The sequence below is a fragment of the Pteropus medius genome, unplaced genomic scaffold, assembly GCF_902729225.1.
Source record: "Pteropus medius unplaced genomic scaffold, Ma_sr-lr_union100, whole genome shotgun sequence".
Taxonomy (NCBI): Eukaryota; Metazoa; Chordata; class Mammalia; order Chiroptera; family Pteropodidae; genus Pteropus; species Pteropus medius.
The window spans coordinates 846,222-863,798 of NW_024350324.1; the positions used below are offsets into that span (position 1 = coordinate 846,222).

The 17,577-nt window shown below is 63.8% G+C and overlaps 1 protein-coding gene across 1 annotated transcript in view; it reads right to left on the minus strand.

Moving 5' to 3' along the window:
• REXO1 (RNA exonuclease 1 homolog) overlaps positions 1-16,286 on the minus strand; it is a 26,969-nt gene extending 10,683 nt beyond the window's left edge. The window contains exons 1-4 of the mRNA XM_039839004.1: positions 15,784-16,286; positions 2,926-4,649; positions 1,867-1,971; positions 933-1,143 (exon numbers count right to left, since the gene is read on the minus strand). Coding sequence (XP_039694938.1) covers positions 933-1,143; positions 1,867-1,971; positions 2,926-4,649; positions 15,784-15,940 — 2,197 coding nt within the window. The 5' untranslated portion in view covers positions 15,941-16,286. The remainder of the gene's footprint in view (positions 1-932; positions 1,144-1,866; positions 1,972-2,925; positions 4,650-15,783) is intronic.
• Between the last annotated feature and the right edge of the window lie 1,291 nt (positions 16,287-17,577).

Below are 17,577 nucleotides of genomic sequence, written 5' to 3' on the forward strand. Positions count from 1 at the left end.
GCTCGGACATGTCTCAGGTGTGCACAGCTCACAGGCATCTCCCTTCCCTGGGCTAAAACACAGCCTCAAAGCCACACCTGCCTGTCACCGTCATGATCTACCTCGGGCGCTCTGGGGAGGGAGGGAGGGCCCAGAGTCTGGAGATGCCAGGGGAAGCCCCGGGAGGGCTGTGGACGCCTGCGTCTGCAGGAGCACCCTGTGGGGCCCGCTCGCCCCCTCAGCCGGCTACTCGATGGAGTGTCTGAGCAGCAGCAGGGGCACCCCAGAACGGGGCACACCTTGGGCTGGGGAGGCTGAGCCTGTGTCTTGAAGAGGCCTCCGGGCACCACCAGGGAGACATCCAAGTGTGGGCCTAACTCTCGGACAAGGCCCAGAGGGAACAAGTGCCCCTCAGAGCAGGACGAGGAGCCAGCAGAGCCCTGGCCCCTCTCCCAGGTCAGCTGGCCCGGTTCAGTAGGCCTGAGCCTGGGGCCTCAGCCCCTCGGCCCCTCAGCCCTGCAGCCCACCTCAAGCTGGCTCCTCTCCCTAGCACCACTGTCTGGAGCCCAGTGCGCACGCTCAGACCAGCCCCGGCCAGGCCGCCAGCCTCCAACGCCCCAGGAACCTGGGGGAGGCAGGGACACAAAGACCAGGAAGGGACAGAGTGGGAGGGCCACAGGGCGACCTCAGGGTCAGGGCCTCAGAGGAAGGCGGGAGGACAGTACGGAACAGGCTCGGTCTGGCAGACAGGCAGCCCTCAGGGTCTCCATAGCCAGACCCCACCAAAGTCGCTGGGACTGCGCCAGGCCTGCCCTCACCTCCCACTAACTGTTGGGGACACTTGATCCCATTTCACAGACACGCGCACTGAGACCCAGCTGGGCCGTGCCCGAGGCCCCCAGCGCTGGCACAGTGGGAGCCTGGCCACCCGGGGCCCCCGCGCTAGGACTCACCTGCAGCCAGGCGAGGGTTGGGGACGTGGGCTGTCCTCCTTTTCTCCCCGGGGGCTGAGAGGTGGACAGAGGACGGCTTCTCAGCCGGCCGCTGGGCAGCCTGCAGCCAGCCGGCTGACTCCCTCTGCGCCTGCTGAGCCCGCCGGTAGCACACCTCCTGGGCCGTGGGCGGCCGGGCGGGGGGCACCGGGACTCTTCTCCCGGGCTCCGGCTGGGTGGAGAGAAATCCCAGGGCCCAGCCATATGTCGGGGCAGCAGGCAAAGGGGAGGACTACGGGCTGGGCGGGACGCCCCGGCTCCACTGCGGGAGCGCGCAGATGCCGTGGCGGGGACCCGGTCAGCACAGTGGCCCTCAAACGCACGTCGCCCACTGTGTGGTGCCAGCATGGCCCCGCTCTCCCGACCTCCAGCTTCTAAGAGCCCAGACTGTGCCCTGAGCCGATACGGGCGGGGCGGGCAGGAACCCTTGCCTCGACTACCCTGCCTGGTCCATCCTGCTTGACCTCACCTGCTCTGGACGGCCTTCCAGAACCCAAGCTCCCCTCTGGGACTGAATCATCAGGAGCTGCCAGGGTCGGAGCCTGGGGCTCGTCCTCCACCCAGGCGGCGCTCCCTGTGCCCAGTCAATGACCGTCCCACACTGACCCGCAGCCGGCAGCCGCTCCTGTCTCCCGGCCATGGGAGGAGCTGAGGCTCACAGAGGCCTGGCCACTTGCCTAAGGTCACATGGGCACAGCTCGGGGGAGAGAGACGGGGCAGTGTGATCTGGGGGAGGGCTCACCCGCATCCCCGTCTCCCGGCTCTGGGCCCCGCCCCTGCCAGGACTGGCCATGGTTCCCAGAGAGTCCTCTGCCAGGACACGGAGTGCTGGACCCGCTCTGCCAAAGGAACCCCTCACCCTTGTCCCACGAACTGGGGCCCCCCACGGCCTCACCTCCTTGCCGTGCCTGGAGAGGTGCGACACCCTCCTCCTCTGCCCGGGAAACAGAGTGCTCAGGCCCGACGGCTCCCGATCCTCGACCTTCTCTTTCTTGGGGGGCTGGAACACACGTGTGTCCCTCAACGAGGCCCCTCCCCAAGCCTTGCCACCCACACCAACGGTCGACAGATGCCCGGGCTGGATGGAGCGGGTGAGGAGGGCGGCTGGAGGCATCAGGTGGCGTGGTGGGTCCTCACCTCCGCCCCGGAGGCACAGCCCACCCCCCAGGCCAGCTGAGGCCTGAGCCCACCTCCCAGGCCTCGCAGGCGTGACTTCTGCAGACACTCGCCTGCCCTCCGGATCACCCGCCCGCCTGCCCGCCTGCCCCAGGCAGGGCTCAGAAGCGAGGGGGGAATGAAGGGGATGAATCCAGACGGCAGTGCCTCCAAGGCCGGGCCACGGTGCCGGCCGGACCCTGTGGCCCCTGCACAGGAGCTGCAGGTGTCCGAGGTTCTGGTGTGGGGAAAGGCCTGTCCTGTTTAAAGCAAGCTCCCTCTGGTGGCCAATATGGGGACACGCGACAAGGAGATGCAGACAGAGTGGGGCTAGCAGAGGTTTGGCGGGGAGGCCTGAGAAGGAAGGGGAGGGGCAGGAACGAGTGAAGGGAAAAAGAGTAAAGGAAAAAAGGAAGAGAAAGACAGAGGAGACAGGTAGAGGGAGGAGAGGACGGTGAAAGGAGGCGGAAGGGTCTGCAGGGAGAGGTGAAAGGAGCAGAGAAGGCAGGCGGAGAGGGGGAGAGGGGAACAAGACACAAGATGGGGAGGGGAAGGGCCCCGGGGGTACCCAGTACCCCATCCTGCGGCTCTCAGATGCTGCACAGGAGCCCCGGGTGGGCCGGAACCCCGCCGGGCGGGCTGGGAGCCAGCGTCCTCTTTCTGGACAAGGTGCAGGGGGGCAGCAGGCAGCCACCGAGGGTTCCTGAATTTTGGACGAGGGAAGAGCCGTCTCCGTCTCGGCGCTGGGCGGCCGGTCACAGGGGAACGCTGGAGGGTAGCCAGCACCCCGGGCGCTCACCTGCCGGGCCAGCCGGCCCCTATCCTCCGTCTTGACGCAGGTGGACTCGTTGAAAATGCGCAGGCACTCCTCCATAGGGTCCGAGTCGAAGTCGACCTCCTTCTCCAGGGCTGCGTAGTCCACGTCTGTGCCCGCCCCCGAGGATGAGGGGGAGGACGAGGGGGAGGCCCGGCCAGGCGAGGGGGGCGGGGTGGCCTTGAGGCGCTTGTGTGGCCCCCGTGTGGCCACGAGGCCCAGGCTGGAGTCCGAGTCCGAGTCTGAGCTGGAGCTGAGGCTGGGGAGGGCGGGGGCCCGCAGTCCGGGCGCTCTGGGCCCTGGCTCCTCGTCCTCGCTCTCATCCCCGAAGAGGTCCACGTGGCTCAGGGTCCTCCTCGGCAGCTTCGGGGCAGCCTGGGAGGCGCCCTCGTCCAGTGAGCAGGCCTTCCGCTCCGCCAGCTTCCCCGGCGGGGCCTTCCCGCCTGTCCTGTCTGGCAGCTGGGGGGCATCCCCACGCGTGGGGCTTGGCTGCAACCCCGGCCGGTCAGGCCGGCCTTTCCCTGAGCTGGCCACTGAGGTGGCCAGAGATGGCTTTTTCTTGGTCCCTTGGGGCCGCTCCCCCTTGCGCTGGTGGCTGCCAGCCTGCGGGCCCCTCTTGCCGGCACAGGGCTTCCCGGCCAGCTTCCCATGCTCTCTGTCCTCACCCCTGTCTGTCTTCCGGCCACTGTCCCTAGGGCCGGGGACCGGCGGCACCCCATTTTTCTTCTTGGGTCTCCCCTCCTTGGGGCCACTGTGCTCTTGCGAGGCGATGGCCGGGAAGTCAGGCTTGGCCGGGGACGCCCCACCGGGGCCCTTGGGAGGCTGCCCGAGGTCCCCCACGTCGTACTGCACGGCCATCTCCTTGGTCTCCCGCAGGCCACCGTCCTCAGGCTCCTGGCTCTCCCTGGAGCCTGGCTTCTTGGGGCCCTTGCTCTCGGCCCCCGCCTGGGCCCTCGGGGGACTGGCGGTGACAGGCTGTTTCCCTGTTGCCGTGGCAGCGTCATCATCTGAGTCGGAGAACCGGGCGTCGCAGCCCCCAAAGGGGTCACAGGGTTTCTTGAGCACGGGCATGTAGGGCTCGCTGCTGCCGCGGGAGCCCCGAGGCCGCTTGGGGGCCCGGCCATCCCTGGAGCTGGCCCCGCCGAGCAGCCGGGCGGAGAAGTTGGACAGCGGGTCATACTCCAGGTCTGTGGACGGCTTCGAGTCATCCACCACGTACTTGCCGCTGGACACCGGGCGGCTATACCGCCGGGGCTGGCTCACCGCCTTTGGGACATACTCCAGGGCACTGCTGCCTCCTCCTCCGTGACCCTGAGCCCGGTCCAGAGCGGCCAGCGAGTACTTGCTGCCCGCCTCGGCAGGGGCAGCCAGCGGGGTGGGCTGGTAGCCGGCGTCGGGGCTCAACAGGTCACAGCCACCAGGGCTGTACTCGAAGGACAGGGGAAATGTGTCCTCGTCCAGGCCGGCGGCGGGGCCGTGGGGCGCCAGGGCGGGGACCTCGGCTGAGATGTGCTCACGGGCCGTTTCCAGGAGCTCCTGGTACCGCCGCTGCTCCATCTCCACCTCGGAGCGCACGGCCTCGATGGCCTGGTTGACCAGCTCCAGCTCCAGGATGTCCGAGCGGGGCTCGTCCCCTCTGCCCAGGACGCCATTCTCCCTCTGTGCGGGGGGCTTGGGCAGCTCCGGGTTGTACGGGTCATAGCCAAGCCCTGGAACGGAGAGGGAGGACACAGCGGTGAGCAGCCCTGGGAAGCAGCAGCCGCTGCTTCGACCCCGAGAGCCGGCCGTCTGGGAGCTGGCGGGGGCCAGGCCTGTCCACGCGCCCAGGATTCGGAGTGCCCCTCCAGGCAGGTCCCAACCTGCGGAGGCTGACGGGTGGAGCAAGGGGCGCAGCGCGCTGGCCCCAGAGACAGCCACAAGGTCCAGGGAGGACACCAGTTGAGGTGGAGACCACGAGATCTCCGAGCCGGGCAGCCACACTGAGCCACGTCTCTGCCTCCCACAGCTGGGGGTGGGGGCCGCGAAGATGCCAGGGAGCCCGACACCCAGGCGGGGCACGAGGCGGGCACACCTGACAGACTGGGATGGCGTGTGTGCAGGGCTGCCCGGCTCAGGGCTGGGGGTGGGAGGTGAGCGGACACAGCCCGATGCCACCCACAGCCACAGGAGGTTCCACAGGGCTGCGCCTGTCCCAGCAAGAAAACAGAAACCACTGAAGCGGCCGCCACTCAGCAGCACCGGATGGAAGGACACCCGCACGCCAAAGGCGATCCGTGGTGTGACCCCACAGGTGTGAAAGCACTGTGTTCGAAGAACACCCGATTGTCACAAAGCCACAGCGGGCCAGAGAGCAGTGGGTCCTTTCAACGCCTCCATCGGGCTGAGTGGTCCCTGCCCCGTGGTCGGGGGACAGACAGTTTGTGTGGCGTACTGGCTCTAGGGCACGCTCCAGAGGTGGGCACAGGCCCAGTACCACCAGTGTCGGCATGAACCTCCAGGAGCCTCGCTTCTGGACAGACAGTCACATTCGCAACGAAACGCAAGCAAAAGGAGGCGTCCCCAGGAAGCGGTGCCGTGTGCGAGCGCGCCGGCCTGCCGCGGGCACCGGAGGCCCTATCGGACGCCATCCTGCAGCGTGTCTACAGAACAGGCCGCCAGAGTTGGTCCCTGTGGTTGGAGAATGACAGTGCTTCTCCTAGGAGCCGCCAGGAGCCAGGCCTGACCACGCCCGGCCTCAGCCACGAGGCCCAGGATGGAGCCCTGGCCTTCGGGACAGCGAGGACGATCTGCGTTGCACGAAGGGCCCCGTGTGCGCTGCTCTGCTGGAAACACGGCAGCTCCAGGTAACTCGCACGGCCTCATGTGGGGTGAAGCCCGTGCAGCGGGCAGCCGTAGGTGACAGTGGCTGGGCCTGGGCTGCTGGGGGGAGGAGACCAGGGAGGGAGGGTTCCCTGCAGGCATGTGGTCTGGCTTTTAAGTTGGACCCTATTTTTGAATTCTATTTAAGAAGAAGAGAAGTATGTACTCCTGCTTCAGACAATGGGGGCCATGCTGGGGCTGAGGGTGGGAGACAGGAGGGGAGACGCCACAGGGCTGGGTGCCGGCGGCAGGACAGGTGCCGGGGTGCTCCTTGTGGGGTGTTCACACTGGAAGCAGTCACTTCCTGCCCTCGTGTCCCAGCTGAGGATGCCAGAGCATGGGAACAAGGTGGGGGACAGTCCCGAGGGAAGGCCAGCGACCCAGCAGTAGGATGGAGGCCGCCCTCTGGCCACCCTGACCCAGAATGGGTCGCAAGGCACCAAGGCAGATCCACTGCCATCCAGGGAAGTCCTAGCAGCCAGCAGAGAGCCAAGGCCACCCACAGCCAAGAGCTGGGGTCACTCGCTGGGCATGTCCAGAGGGATCTGCCAGGTAGCACTGGTGTCTGGGGTGGCCTCCGGTCTGGCCCACCTCACTTCCCAATCTCCCTCCTATGCTAAGACGCCCCGCAGCACCCAGCCCTCCCCTGTCGGATGGGAGCCAGGGCCCACCTGGCGGGAAGGCCCTCTCCAAGGACAGGTGGGTGGGGCTGATGACCAATGGAAGGGGGTGGTCAGGACCCATACACAACCCAGAAAGGGCCACAGGCCACATGCAAAGCAGCCCAGAGGCCTCAGTCCTTTTCAAGGTCAGGATCTGGTCAGAGGACAGAGCTGGGGGCCTTTCAGCCAGTCCAGATTTGAAAGCAAGAGGTCTCCCCCAAAAAGCCCGTGCTTCAGACACCAGACAGGAGAGTCACTGGGCCCTGGGGCCGAGCCCAGCTTTGTCCCTGCCCGGGCGTGTTTCCTAAGAGACAACACACTCGCCCACGCCCCCGGCCCTCAAGTAGGCACAAGATCTGCTTGTCAGGTGGGAATGGTCGTGCACTGGGGGTTTGAGCCGCTCACTCTGAGGGGGCTGGCTCCCGGCCAGAGCACCAAGCCCTTGAGCCAAGCACCCAGGAGCTCTGCCAATGGGCATTTTCCGTCCCAGGTGGGGGCTGCCTCCTGGCCCTACCCGCTACACCAAGAAGCAAAAGAAGTCTACCCCAGGAGGGCCTGAGTCAAGGTCCTGATCCTGCCCCTCTGGGGGCTTCAGTCTCCTCCTCTCCCCCCTGTACCTTGTGGCTGTCACCTGCCTGAGGGCCTCTAGATGGGTGGGTCAGGAGCTCAGAGGACACGGCTGCCAGGCTCTGCTGCAGCCTTGCTTAGAAGTTAAGTGCTGGAGCTCGGCCTCGGAAGCAGGCAGCCCCGAGCCACCCCAAGGTTACTTGAGAGTCAGGGGGACACACACACCGAAGGTAACTGTTCATGCCATCTAGCCTCCTGCCCCACTGCCTGGGAGGGCTGGGATCCTCAAGGGACCCGTGGAGCTGGAGAAGCTCACAATAAAATGTTTTGGAAGCTGCCGGGTGTCTTGGGGTCTCTGCCCACGCACCAGCAGGGGCATCAGAAGGCAAATGACAGGTGACCCTCAAGGTGGGGAAGGGCCATCGGCACCTTCCCCCAGTTACTGGGAATTGACCTGGATGGAAGCGAACCGAGCCCACCTCTAGTAAACAAGATTAACTGAGCTTCTGGAAATGGGGGCCATCTGAGGAGCCCCCCAGAGGCCAGACAGTAGAAATTATACTCTTAGAAGTCAGACCCTGGGGACCTGATTCCTGCTCCCCACTCCAGGGCAGGGGAGGGGCCTGCTCCTGCCCAGCTAGCTGTAGGGACCCCTCCCCCAAGGCTCAGGGCCTGCCTGGCGTTCACCTGAGGGATGTCCTTTGGGAAGGCCCTCGCGGGGTCAGGGCAGGGAAAGACGGCCCCCACGGCCCACCTGCCCTGGCCGCCCATGCGACTCTGTGCACCCAGCACCTCGCCTGGCTGAGGGACAGAGCGGTGCCTTTCCTGACTACAGAGCCGCGTGCAGCTCCCCCAGTGACCTCGCTCCCCAGTGACTCTGATCATCAGCTTCTGGATCATCAGGCATCTGGCACGGTGGAGGCCAGGCCTGCTTCCTCCAGCCCCCTGGGCCCTGGGGCCTTGGGTGGGCACCGTGTGCAGGCCAGGGCCACAGAACTAGGGAAAGGGTGAACAAGACAGCATTAGCCTTCCCCAGACCCCCTCCAGACCTGCCCTCTGCCGCTCCCTGCTCCCACCACAGCCACCATTTCAGAAAGTGCCCGCGCCCTTCTCTAACTGCTGCACACAGAATCAAGGACGAGACACTGAGCACGAAGCCCCCACTGGAGAGGACGTGACCCCACTGTCTCTGGCTGCTACAGGCCCAGCCATCGCCCAGCCCGCTCTCCCCCTAGTCTGCCCAAGGTCTGAAGATAAGGCCAGGGAGGCACAGGGGTCCCGCCCCCGGCTCCGGCTCCAAGCCTGATAACATGTCGGCAGGGGCTCTTCCTCCAAGCCAGGTGGCGGCTGACCCTCCCGAGTGGGGTGGCAGGAACACCAGGAGACACAGTCCCTGCCGAACAAGAGATAAGCAGGGACACAAAGGCCAGTCACAGTGGAGCCCGGACCCACCCTGGGTGGCAGAGGCCTTGAGGTGGAGCCAAGAGACAGGACATTCCCTGAGGCCACAGGGGTGCAACAGGCTCGGGCCACCGGCCAGCCTGGCTTGGCAGGAATGCGGGGTGGGAGGCCGAGGCCCTGGGTCGGAGCGCCCCATACTTGGGGCTTTTCTGGGAAGAGGGATCTGGCAGAGCGCACCCCGAAGGTCACCGCCATTGGAGGGTGGAATAGCTCCCAGGTCCTCAGGGGCTGGCTGCCACTCCTGGATGTCAAGGTGCCCACCGCATAGGCCAGGAGCCTGGAACCAGGGGTCGGCACCTGGTCCCTCGCTGTTCTGCTTGGGAGAGCCCCACACAGCACAGAGCACTGCAGACTCCCAGAGGAGGAGCATGGCCACCGGGAACGTGCTCCCAGGTGCATAGGGGGCCATCTGAACACGCCCCCGTGGGGGCTGGGCTGCACCTGGAGACGCAGACTCTGAGGTTCTGCCCCCACCTCACAGGGTCCCCCCACCCCCGCCTCTGGGGCGGGTGACAATGCTGGAGGGCCTGGGACACTGGCTTGAAGCTCAGACCCTCGAGAGCATCCCCTCGTGCCCCCCGAGTTCCCCCTCAACACCATAGCCCCACCTGAAAAGCAGCACAGGCCAGGGCCCCAGCGCAAGCGGCCCCACGCAGCCAGCTCCAAGGGAAGGAAGCCGGTGCTGGCCAGACCCGGGACCACCCCCGGCCCGTGCCCTCTGTGGCTGCCGGGTCACCCTTTCCAGGGCCAGGATCGTAACCACAACAGGCTAGGCTTCAACATGCACAGAAACACACAGGACGACATAAAGCTCGGCAAAGGAGTGAGGGGGGCCACGGCCCGGGGGCTGGGGTGACAGGCGGCCTGCTCCCTTGCACCTCTCCATCCTCACAGGCCATGACAGCACGAGGGGCTTTCGTGGGCTCAGGAAGAAGGTTCAGGACAGAGTGCGCCTGGTCCTCCCACCCTAGGGCACTTCCAAGTCATCAAACGCTCGGGTTTTCCAGTAGGTGTTTCTGGAGCCATTTCCTCCACTGGACAGGCCTCCCGGAGGCCCCCCCAGCCTGCAGGCCTGGCAACTCGGAGCCCCTTCCCACGTCCCGAGGGAAGTCAGCTGGGGTACAGAGGCTGCAGCACTCACGCGTTCCCGGGATGCAGAGCCACGGCGAGGGGGGAGCCAGCGGCACGCCCTAAGAAAGAGTCCACACACCGGGCCATACGTGGGCACAGGGACTTTTATTACTTGACTCCTGGGCAGGTGTCAGGGAGGGGTGACCGCGGGCTGGATCCTGAAACAGTACCCACGCCCCTGCTCTGTGAGGAGCCTCTGGGCCACTCTGCCAGAGAAGGGGACACTGCACTCTCCAGACAAGCAACTATTATGTGTGACCATCGACTGCACAGGGATGGATTTAGCCTCTCGGACAGAGGGACAAGTACCACCGGGATGTGGCTGGAGCGAATGTGGAGGGACACCCCCCGCCCCATCACCATGCAGGCCCTGCCCCCTCCCGTCCCCTGCCACCCAGCAGCTCAACAAGCTGATCCCCTAGCTCCCCTCTGCACCCCTGAGCTGGCTAATACAAATGCCTCGAAGGTCTGCAGGACGAACGAATGAGGGAACGAAGGAACGGAAGGCAGGAAGGCAGGCAGATCGCGTGGGAGCCAGGCGCCCCGCAACGCCTGGGCCACGTCCATTCCCAGACGAACCTCTGTGCTCAGAGGGGACAGTCCCCACAGGACACAGCTCCCAGCACCCACGCGGGCGTTCGCTGGCTCGGAGCCCCCTACCTCCCTGTCTCTGGGGCAGACGCGCTGGCCCGTGGCAGCACTCCTGGAGGCCTGGAGAAGAACAAGTTACAAGTCGGTGTGACGACGGGGACCCCTGCCTCTCGAGGTGGCAGTAATGGTGGAGGCAGCCTTTCCTTCTCTCTCCTGTGCCCCTCCAGAGCACAGAGCACAGAGCACGAGGACGTCCCCGGCCTCACTGCGCTCCGCACCCAGCGTCACGGGCAGTGCCGCTTCGCAGCGCGCCGCCAGCCGCCAGGCAGAGGTGCCCATCCTTCACAGCCCGGCACGGTGACCACCGCTGAGGAACACGCACCTGACTGCCCTCCCAGACAACCACTCTCTCCTGGACCCTCGCCCGGACCTGTGAGGCTGGACACCCCTCCTTCGCTTCCAGGGACCCCCGCCTGGTCCACAGATACGAACTGAATTCACACAGACCCCGAAGAGCCCTTGGGTGGCCCCAGAGCCAGCTCGATTTTACAGATGACATGGAGACCAGGGTGCATGTGTGTGTCCAAGCCAAGGCTCCAGCCTGAGATACAGCCAGGTGCCCCTCCCCAGCACACCCGAGTTCTGGGACCCCCGACAGCCTCCCGTCCTGCTCTCCTCCAGCAAACTAAAGCGGCGGGCAGGAGGGCTCCCCAGAAACGCCCCTCGGCCTTCAGCCCTGCCTGCCACCCCCGCGGCCCTGCGCTCCACACAGCCGTCTCCAGAAAACGAGGCGCCCCCAAACTGCCAGCACACGTGCCCATTTCCTCGAAGGCGCAGGCTGACCACCACGGCACTCCCAAGGACCCGGCCGCCCACATCTGCGCCTCCTTCCGCTCTTCCCGTTTCCTCCTGTGTCCCTCTCTCTGCCGAGAATCGGACCCCGCCTGCCAGAGGCCACACGCTGCAAGGGGACAGCTCAAAGAACGACAAGCGCAACTCCTGGGCGCGCACCACGCAGCTTACAAACCACCTTCTGTAAAAGGGGCTCCAGGGGCCTGGGGGGTGAGAGCGGCGAAGCAGGAAGGCGCATCGCACCGAGGAGACAGCGCTGTCTCTTGAGGCCTATTTTGCAGAAGAGATAACTGAGGCCGATGACACCGCCTGCTGGGGGTCCCCGGCTCCTGGCACAACAGAAAGTGAAGCCAAAATGCCTTCGCTTGGGGCTCTACCCCATCGGAGGACTGAATGCCTGCCAGGCACCCCACCTCTTCTCCAGACCCCCGGGAAGACTCGGGGCCACATCCTGAGCCTTCCCAGCTGGCCAGGCTGTCCCCGACCCCATCCCAGTCCTTGGGCTCCTATGTCCCTAGCCCCCAGGCCTGAGAGCGGGAGGCGGTGCTCTTCGGGGTCTGTCTCTTCCCTGCAGGCCTGGGCCTGCGTGCCCATCCCCTCCCCAAACAAAGGAAAAGCTGGCGCTGGGGCAGTGACGTCGTCGGCACCACTGACATCTGGGGCTGGGTAAGTCTCTGCAGGTAGGGGAAGGGGCCATCCTGGGTACTATGGGGTGCTGAGCAGCATCCCTGACCCCCACCCACCCGATGCCAGGAGCAGCCCCAGTGTGACAACCACAGGTGTCCCCAGACATTGCCCAGTGTTGCTGGGGATGGGGCGGGCGGGGGCAGATTCATCTGGGCTGAGGGCCGCCCGTTGAAGCCTGTGCCTTGAGTGAGGCCCAGTGTTCTACTGACCAACACTAAACAAAGACCCCTAAAATGTCTAAGTCTGGATCTGCGTGAGGAGGCGGCTTCTGAAGCTCCCTGGCCACCCAGAGGGAGCAAGAGTGGGACTGGGGCTGGGGACTGCCCCCCGCCTTGCTGGAGGCCGCGAGGCTCCACACACAGAACCCAGCTCAGTCCTTGTGGCAGGATCACGACTTCGGTGGAAGGACACGAAGCCTTTGTTCCTGAGGCGCGAGGAGGCTGAGCAAGCTGGCGGCCGCGGGACGCACACGGAGGGGGCTTTCTGTATTCCCTAGCGTTTTCAAAATGGACGTCACTCCGAGTCTTGCAAAAAGGTGCTTTGAATGGAGGAGTCTGTGCTGGGCTGAACCACGCACAGAAAGCCCGGTTCTTTATGCCGGTGGGACAGCGAGCGTGAGAGGTGACTTCGGCGCTGCAGCTACAGAAAGGCTGCTGTGACGAGCCCCAGCACCTTCCTCTACACAGAGCTCAGGAACAATAGAACAATAGATCCGCCCACCCACCAGGTGTCGCCTGGTGACAGCCCCTCCTCTGGGAGGCCTTGAGCTTCGATCCCCAGCCCGTGGCCCAAGCTCCCTGGGGGCACCAGCCACACCCCAACACACAGCTTCCAGGGAGGGACAGAGGCGATGCTTAAAAAGGAAAGTGGCCTCAGCAAGAAAAGAAACAGCCTCTGATCAGAGGTCTCAGCAATGCGATACCATCCCAGGGGACACGGGGGTGCTCCTGGCCCAGAGGGGGTGGGGGCCCAGGAAGAATCTCCCCAGAGTGGCTGGCCCACAGTTCCTACTAGCCCTCCAACCAGCAACAGCTCCCACCCCAGATGAAGTGGGAGGTGCCACTGCCCAGCCAGAGGCTGCAGTGACTGCCCGAACACCTGGGTCCCCACACCCTGGCCAGGCCTCAGATGCAGAGGTGACATTGCTGTCTGCTGGAGTTTCTCAGTATCAGCTCTTTCCCCACAGGGCAGGGGAAGTGGTCCCACCCGAAACCGGCCAGCACCAGGCCACGGGAAGCAGCTGGGGGGCGCTGCGGCCTGCGGGCTGCCTGTGCCAAGTCAGCTCGGAGGAACAAACCCAAGGCGACCCTCTGCTGGGAGGCACTTATTTTTCTGGCTCCATCCTCCCTTCCTCTAGAAGCAGGGCTTGTTCTTAGGACACCAGCCCACAAAAGGACTGAGCCGAGGCCCAGGGGAGCAGGCTGCCACGGACGACACAGCTAGCAGCTGGAACCCTGCCTTCCACTGTGAGCCAGGCCCTCCTTCCGCCTGTCCTCAGGATTCAGAGATCAAGTCCTGTAATTCCCACTTTCCCAGGTCTCACTGCTATGGGCCGGCCCCAGGCCAAAGCGCCCAGCCCAACACACAATGGGCGCCCAGGTGTGCGGACCGCCAGGTGTGCGTGGGACCCGCAGGAACTAGGCAGCAGGAATCGGCGGGAGCTGATGAGCACGGCAAGGCCTGGTCTTCTAGATTCAACTCTGTGTCCCCTACTTACCAGCTACGTGTACAGAGGCGAGTGGCTTCCCATCTCTGGGCCTGTGTCCTCCTCTGTAAGGTGGGGACAATCATCCCTACAATTGTTGGTCACTCAGAGAGCCTGTCTGAGCAGGCGCTGCCATAGCCGGCACTGCCATGCCTGGCTATGGAGGCACACAAGATGGGGAGGCTGGGCCTGAAGGGCGAGATGGATCCCCGCGGCCCCCTCGCGAGCCGCGGACTTTGCTGAACGGCCCAGGTGGCCAGTGGCCCAAGGCCAGAGGGGCTGGGCCACACAGGGACCCCCACACCCTGCCTGCAGGCGGCTCCCGCCCAAGCAGACGGGGCCCAGCCACCTCTGCCTGGCCGTGCCCGTGTGGTCACACGCGGACTGGCCGAAGCCTGGGCTACTGCAGCCTTTCAAGCTGGAAAGGTCTGGAGTAGGGACAGCTGAAAGGGAGAGAGGTCCAGACGTGCACTCTCCCCTGGCTTCCTCGAGGGCAGTGACATGAGCAGCCACAAAGGAGGAACCAGAGGGTCACAGAGGCCCCACGGCAAGAACGAGGCTGAGCTGGGGTCGAACCCTGCCCCGCTGCAGGGAGAGGTGGTGTGCTATCAGAAGGTAACCGGAAGCCTTCCCACCCACCTCCCCCACGCCCCCAGCCCCAGAGCTGGGACCAGGACTGCCTGATCTCACCTGCACAAGAAAAATGCAAAGCAGTGGGGTAAAGCGTGGTCGCTTGAATTTTTTCCTCGTGGTAAAGTGGAGCAGACAGGGCTACATCACCAAATGAGCTCTCAAAAAATGATCCTTTGGGAAACGAACTGGCCATTTGTGATGTAGAAAGAAACCAGAAGACAGCCCGGGCTGGGCATGGGACGGGGCCCGAGGAGGGGAGTCAATGCTGCGGAGTTGGGCAGGCTTGGAGGCACCGCAGGGCGGGGAAACAGGTCGGAACGTCGGGGTGAAGGGAACGGTCCTGCCCTGTCTGTCCCAGTGGTGACGAACCTGGAAGCCCGGCTCTGCAGAACACCAGGTGCAATGCCAAGAAGTATACCGAGGCAAGATACCGGGCTTTGGCGGGATAAAAACCAACCTCGTGAGCTGAGTGTCACCTCTGAAAAGCCTCCCACACACACTCCCTTCCCCGCTGACTCCTGGGCACCGACCAGAGCTGGGGGGTAAGGTATGACGATGGCAGCGGCTCTGACAAACCCGCCCTTCAGGGCTCAGCAGCCCTGCACAGGTGTGGACCCAACGGCTGTTTGCATCTGGCCGGCTGCAGGTGCCTGTGGTCTACGCAACTTTATGGTGTAAATCTGAGAACATCCGACCTTTTTTGTTTTTCCTGGCAAATAATGGGAAAACAGACCCATTATTTAGTCCTAGCAAGAACGCTCCTTTTTTTACGTAAGAACGTCCTAAGACGAGAATCGTCTTATGGGGGAAGAGAGGGAGGATATTTGAAACTAAGACAGCGTGAGATCTGGGTCTGATGGAAGGGAGAGCCAGTCCTGAAGGACAAAGGTCACCGGCGGGAGTCTGAATCTCCCTCGGGAGGAATCACGTCACACTTAAGCCTCCCTCCATGCCTTTCTTTGCCAGGTCCTCCTTTTTCCCCGTTCTCAACGTCCCAGCTCAGATCCCACACTTCCTGCAAGAAGCCCTGCCTGATCCCTCGCAGCTTTCAGCAAACTCTGCTGTGACAGTGCCGATCACCGCGGTGACGTGACGTGACGTGACGTGCGGTCCGCTGAGAGGCTTTGCTCAGCCCGAAACAGGACATTCCTTGGGAGCGCGCCCCCTCCCACCCGTCGGGTCTCACTCCCTGTGCAGTCGCGTCTGACGCTCGGCTGGACACAGTGACGCGCCGCCAGGCAAGTAGTGCGGAAACAAATTCCAACTGCCACAAGCGCCTGAGGTCCGGGGGAGCGGCGGGAACGGTCCTCCGTCCTGAGGAGCTCGGGCGCGAATAAGGGGCCCACGGCAAGAACGAGGGCCTGCCGAGTCCAGGGCCTGCCGACCGGGGTCAGCCGCGCTCGCCCCCTCGTCCCGCGCGCGGCCGGCCTCGGCCCACTCCGCCCTCGCGACACCTCCAGGACAGCACGTCCTCTTGTTTACGTTTCACACTCGTGGAAACGGGTGCTGACAGAGGGACCGCGACTTGACCCGGGCGCCGAGGTGGGAGGTCCCGGGACCGACTGGGGCGACGTTGTCCGCGAGCGTGTGGGGAGGGAGCTGAGCCGGGACCGGGGCCCCGAGAAGGCCCCGGCGGTGGAGTCCAGGCCCGGGCGGGGAAACCGAGCCCGGGGCGGGCAAGCGGCCGGGCATTACCTGCTGCGGGGGGCGCCGCTCCGCCGCCGCCGGGCGCGCCCGGGCCCCGGGCCCCGCGGTGCCGGAAGTGGCAGTAGGGCCGCCGGCAAGGCCCCCCGGGCGCCCCAGACCAATAGGGGCAATCGATGGCCCGGAAGAAGCCGGTGGAGCGTAGCATCGTCCGTCCCGTGGCGAGGCCCCGGCCCGGAGCCGCCCGGGCCCCCGGGCCCCTCACTGGCGCCGCGGTCGCCGCCGCCCGCGCCTCACAGACCCCACCGCCGCCATCTTGCTTCGAGGCCCCCGGAGGCCCCCGGGAGGCCGCCGCAAGGGACCCCGGGAGCGACTGTCCGCAGCGCGCCTGATCAGAAACGCCTGCTCTCGCGGGACCGAGACGGGTCGCGAGCCCACGGGCCGGGCCGGGTGGGCGCGAGAGGATGGACGGAGGATGCAGACTGTCCTGCCCGAGGCACCCGGGAGCCTCCCTGGCGCCGCCGCCCGGTCCTCCGAGGCGGCGGCGGCGCCATCTTGAGCTCAAGACCCCTGCGATGCCTGGGCTGTCCGCGGCGCGCCTGACGGGGATAAGCCCCCTCAGGGACCGGCTACGGCTCATTCACATTTAATTTTTATTAAGATGTTGCTTTACAGCGCCCTCTGCTGGACGAGTCTTGTACCTGTGCCCGGCCACCCCAACGCCTGAGTTACCCCATTTACGATCTAAATAAAACTCACCTTTACACTGCTCTACAGTTGTCTCGCAATAACTACTTAATTTCTCCCACCCGGACTCGTGACAGCAGCCTTAAGCCCCAAATCCACAAGAGAAGTCCTGTTCTCATTCACTCATTTGTCCCTCAAATACTCAGCGCCTACCCTATGCCAGGCCCTGCCCTGGATGCTAAGCTGAAGAGTATTTTGTTTACCCGTTCATCAGATGACTGACGTTTGGGTTGTTTCCGCCTTTGTCTACTGCGAACATGCATGCAGGTGTATATGGCTGAGCAGCAGTTGGTTTCTGTACTAGTTTTTAAAATGACGTAAATGTGTTCACTGCCCATGTTTAGAACTTGGGGAGATGTCACATAAAAACCCGAGCGCGCTCTCTCTGTTGCATTGACCACGGGGATGAAAGCTATTCTCAGCAATCAGACTGTCAACATTCCAGAAAATCACTCTGGACGCACAGTTATCGCAAAGGGCCAGCCCTACAGGCACCCTGTTTAGGGACTGCAAGTCACATCAACATAGAACTTGGTGTCCTTGGAAAGAAAAGAAGAGGCTCTGGGTTGACAAATGGGGAAAAAAGAAAGGCTACTGCTTGCTGTCTGTAGTCGTGCACAGAACATACTCAAGGCGTTACACTGGCTTCCATTACATTCCTTGTAAGGTCACCATTACAAGGCGACATCAGTGTACACTCACCTCCCCATCAACATCGTTATTCAGGAGAATGGTTCTCTTGTTAAAATCCAAAATTTCTTGGGTGAAAAATACATCCGCAGGGTTCGGATGAGGTCAGGTGTTGCTTGTTCGGTATCTCAAGCCCAGAAAGATGAGTTAATTCTTGAAGGAAATGACACTGAACTTGTATCAAATTCAGCTGCTTTGATTCAATAAGCCGCAACAGTTAAAAACAAGGATATCAGAAAAATTTTGCATGGCATCTATGTTTCTGAAAAAGGAACAGTCCAGCAGGCTGACGAAGATCTAAGTTGTTGAGCTATAGAAATGCCGAGATGTTGACTGATTCCTCAGGCTCATTTGTGTTAAAGATACATTTAAAAGTTGTGTGTTAAAAAAATAAAAATTCAGGGAGGT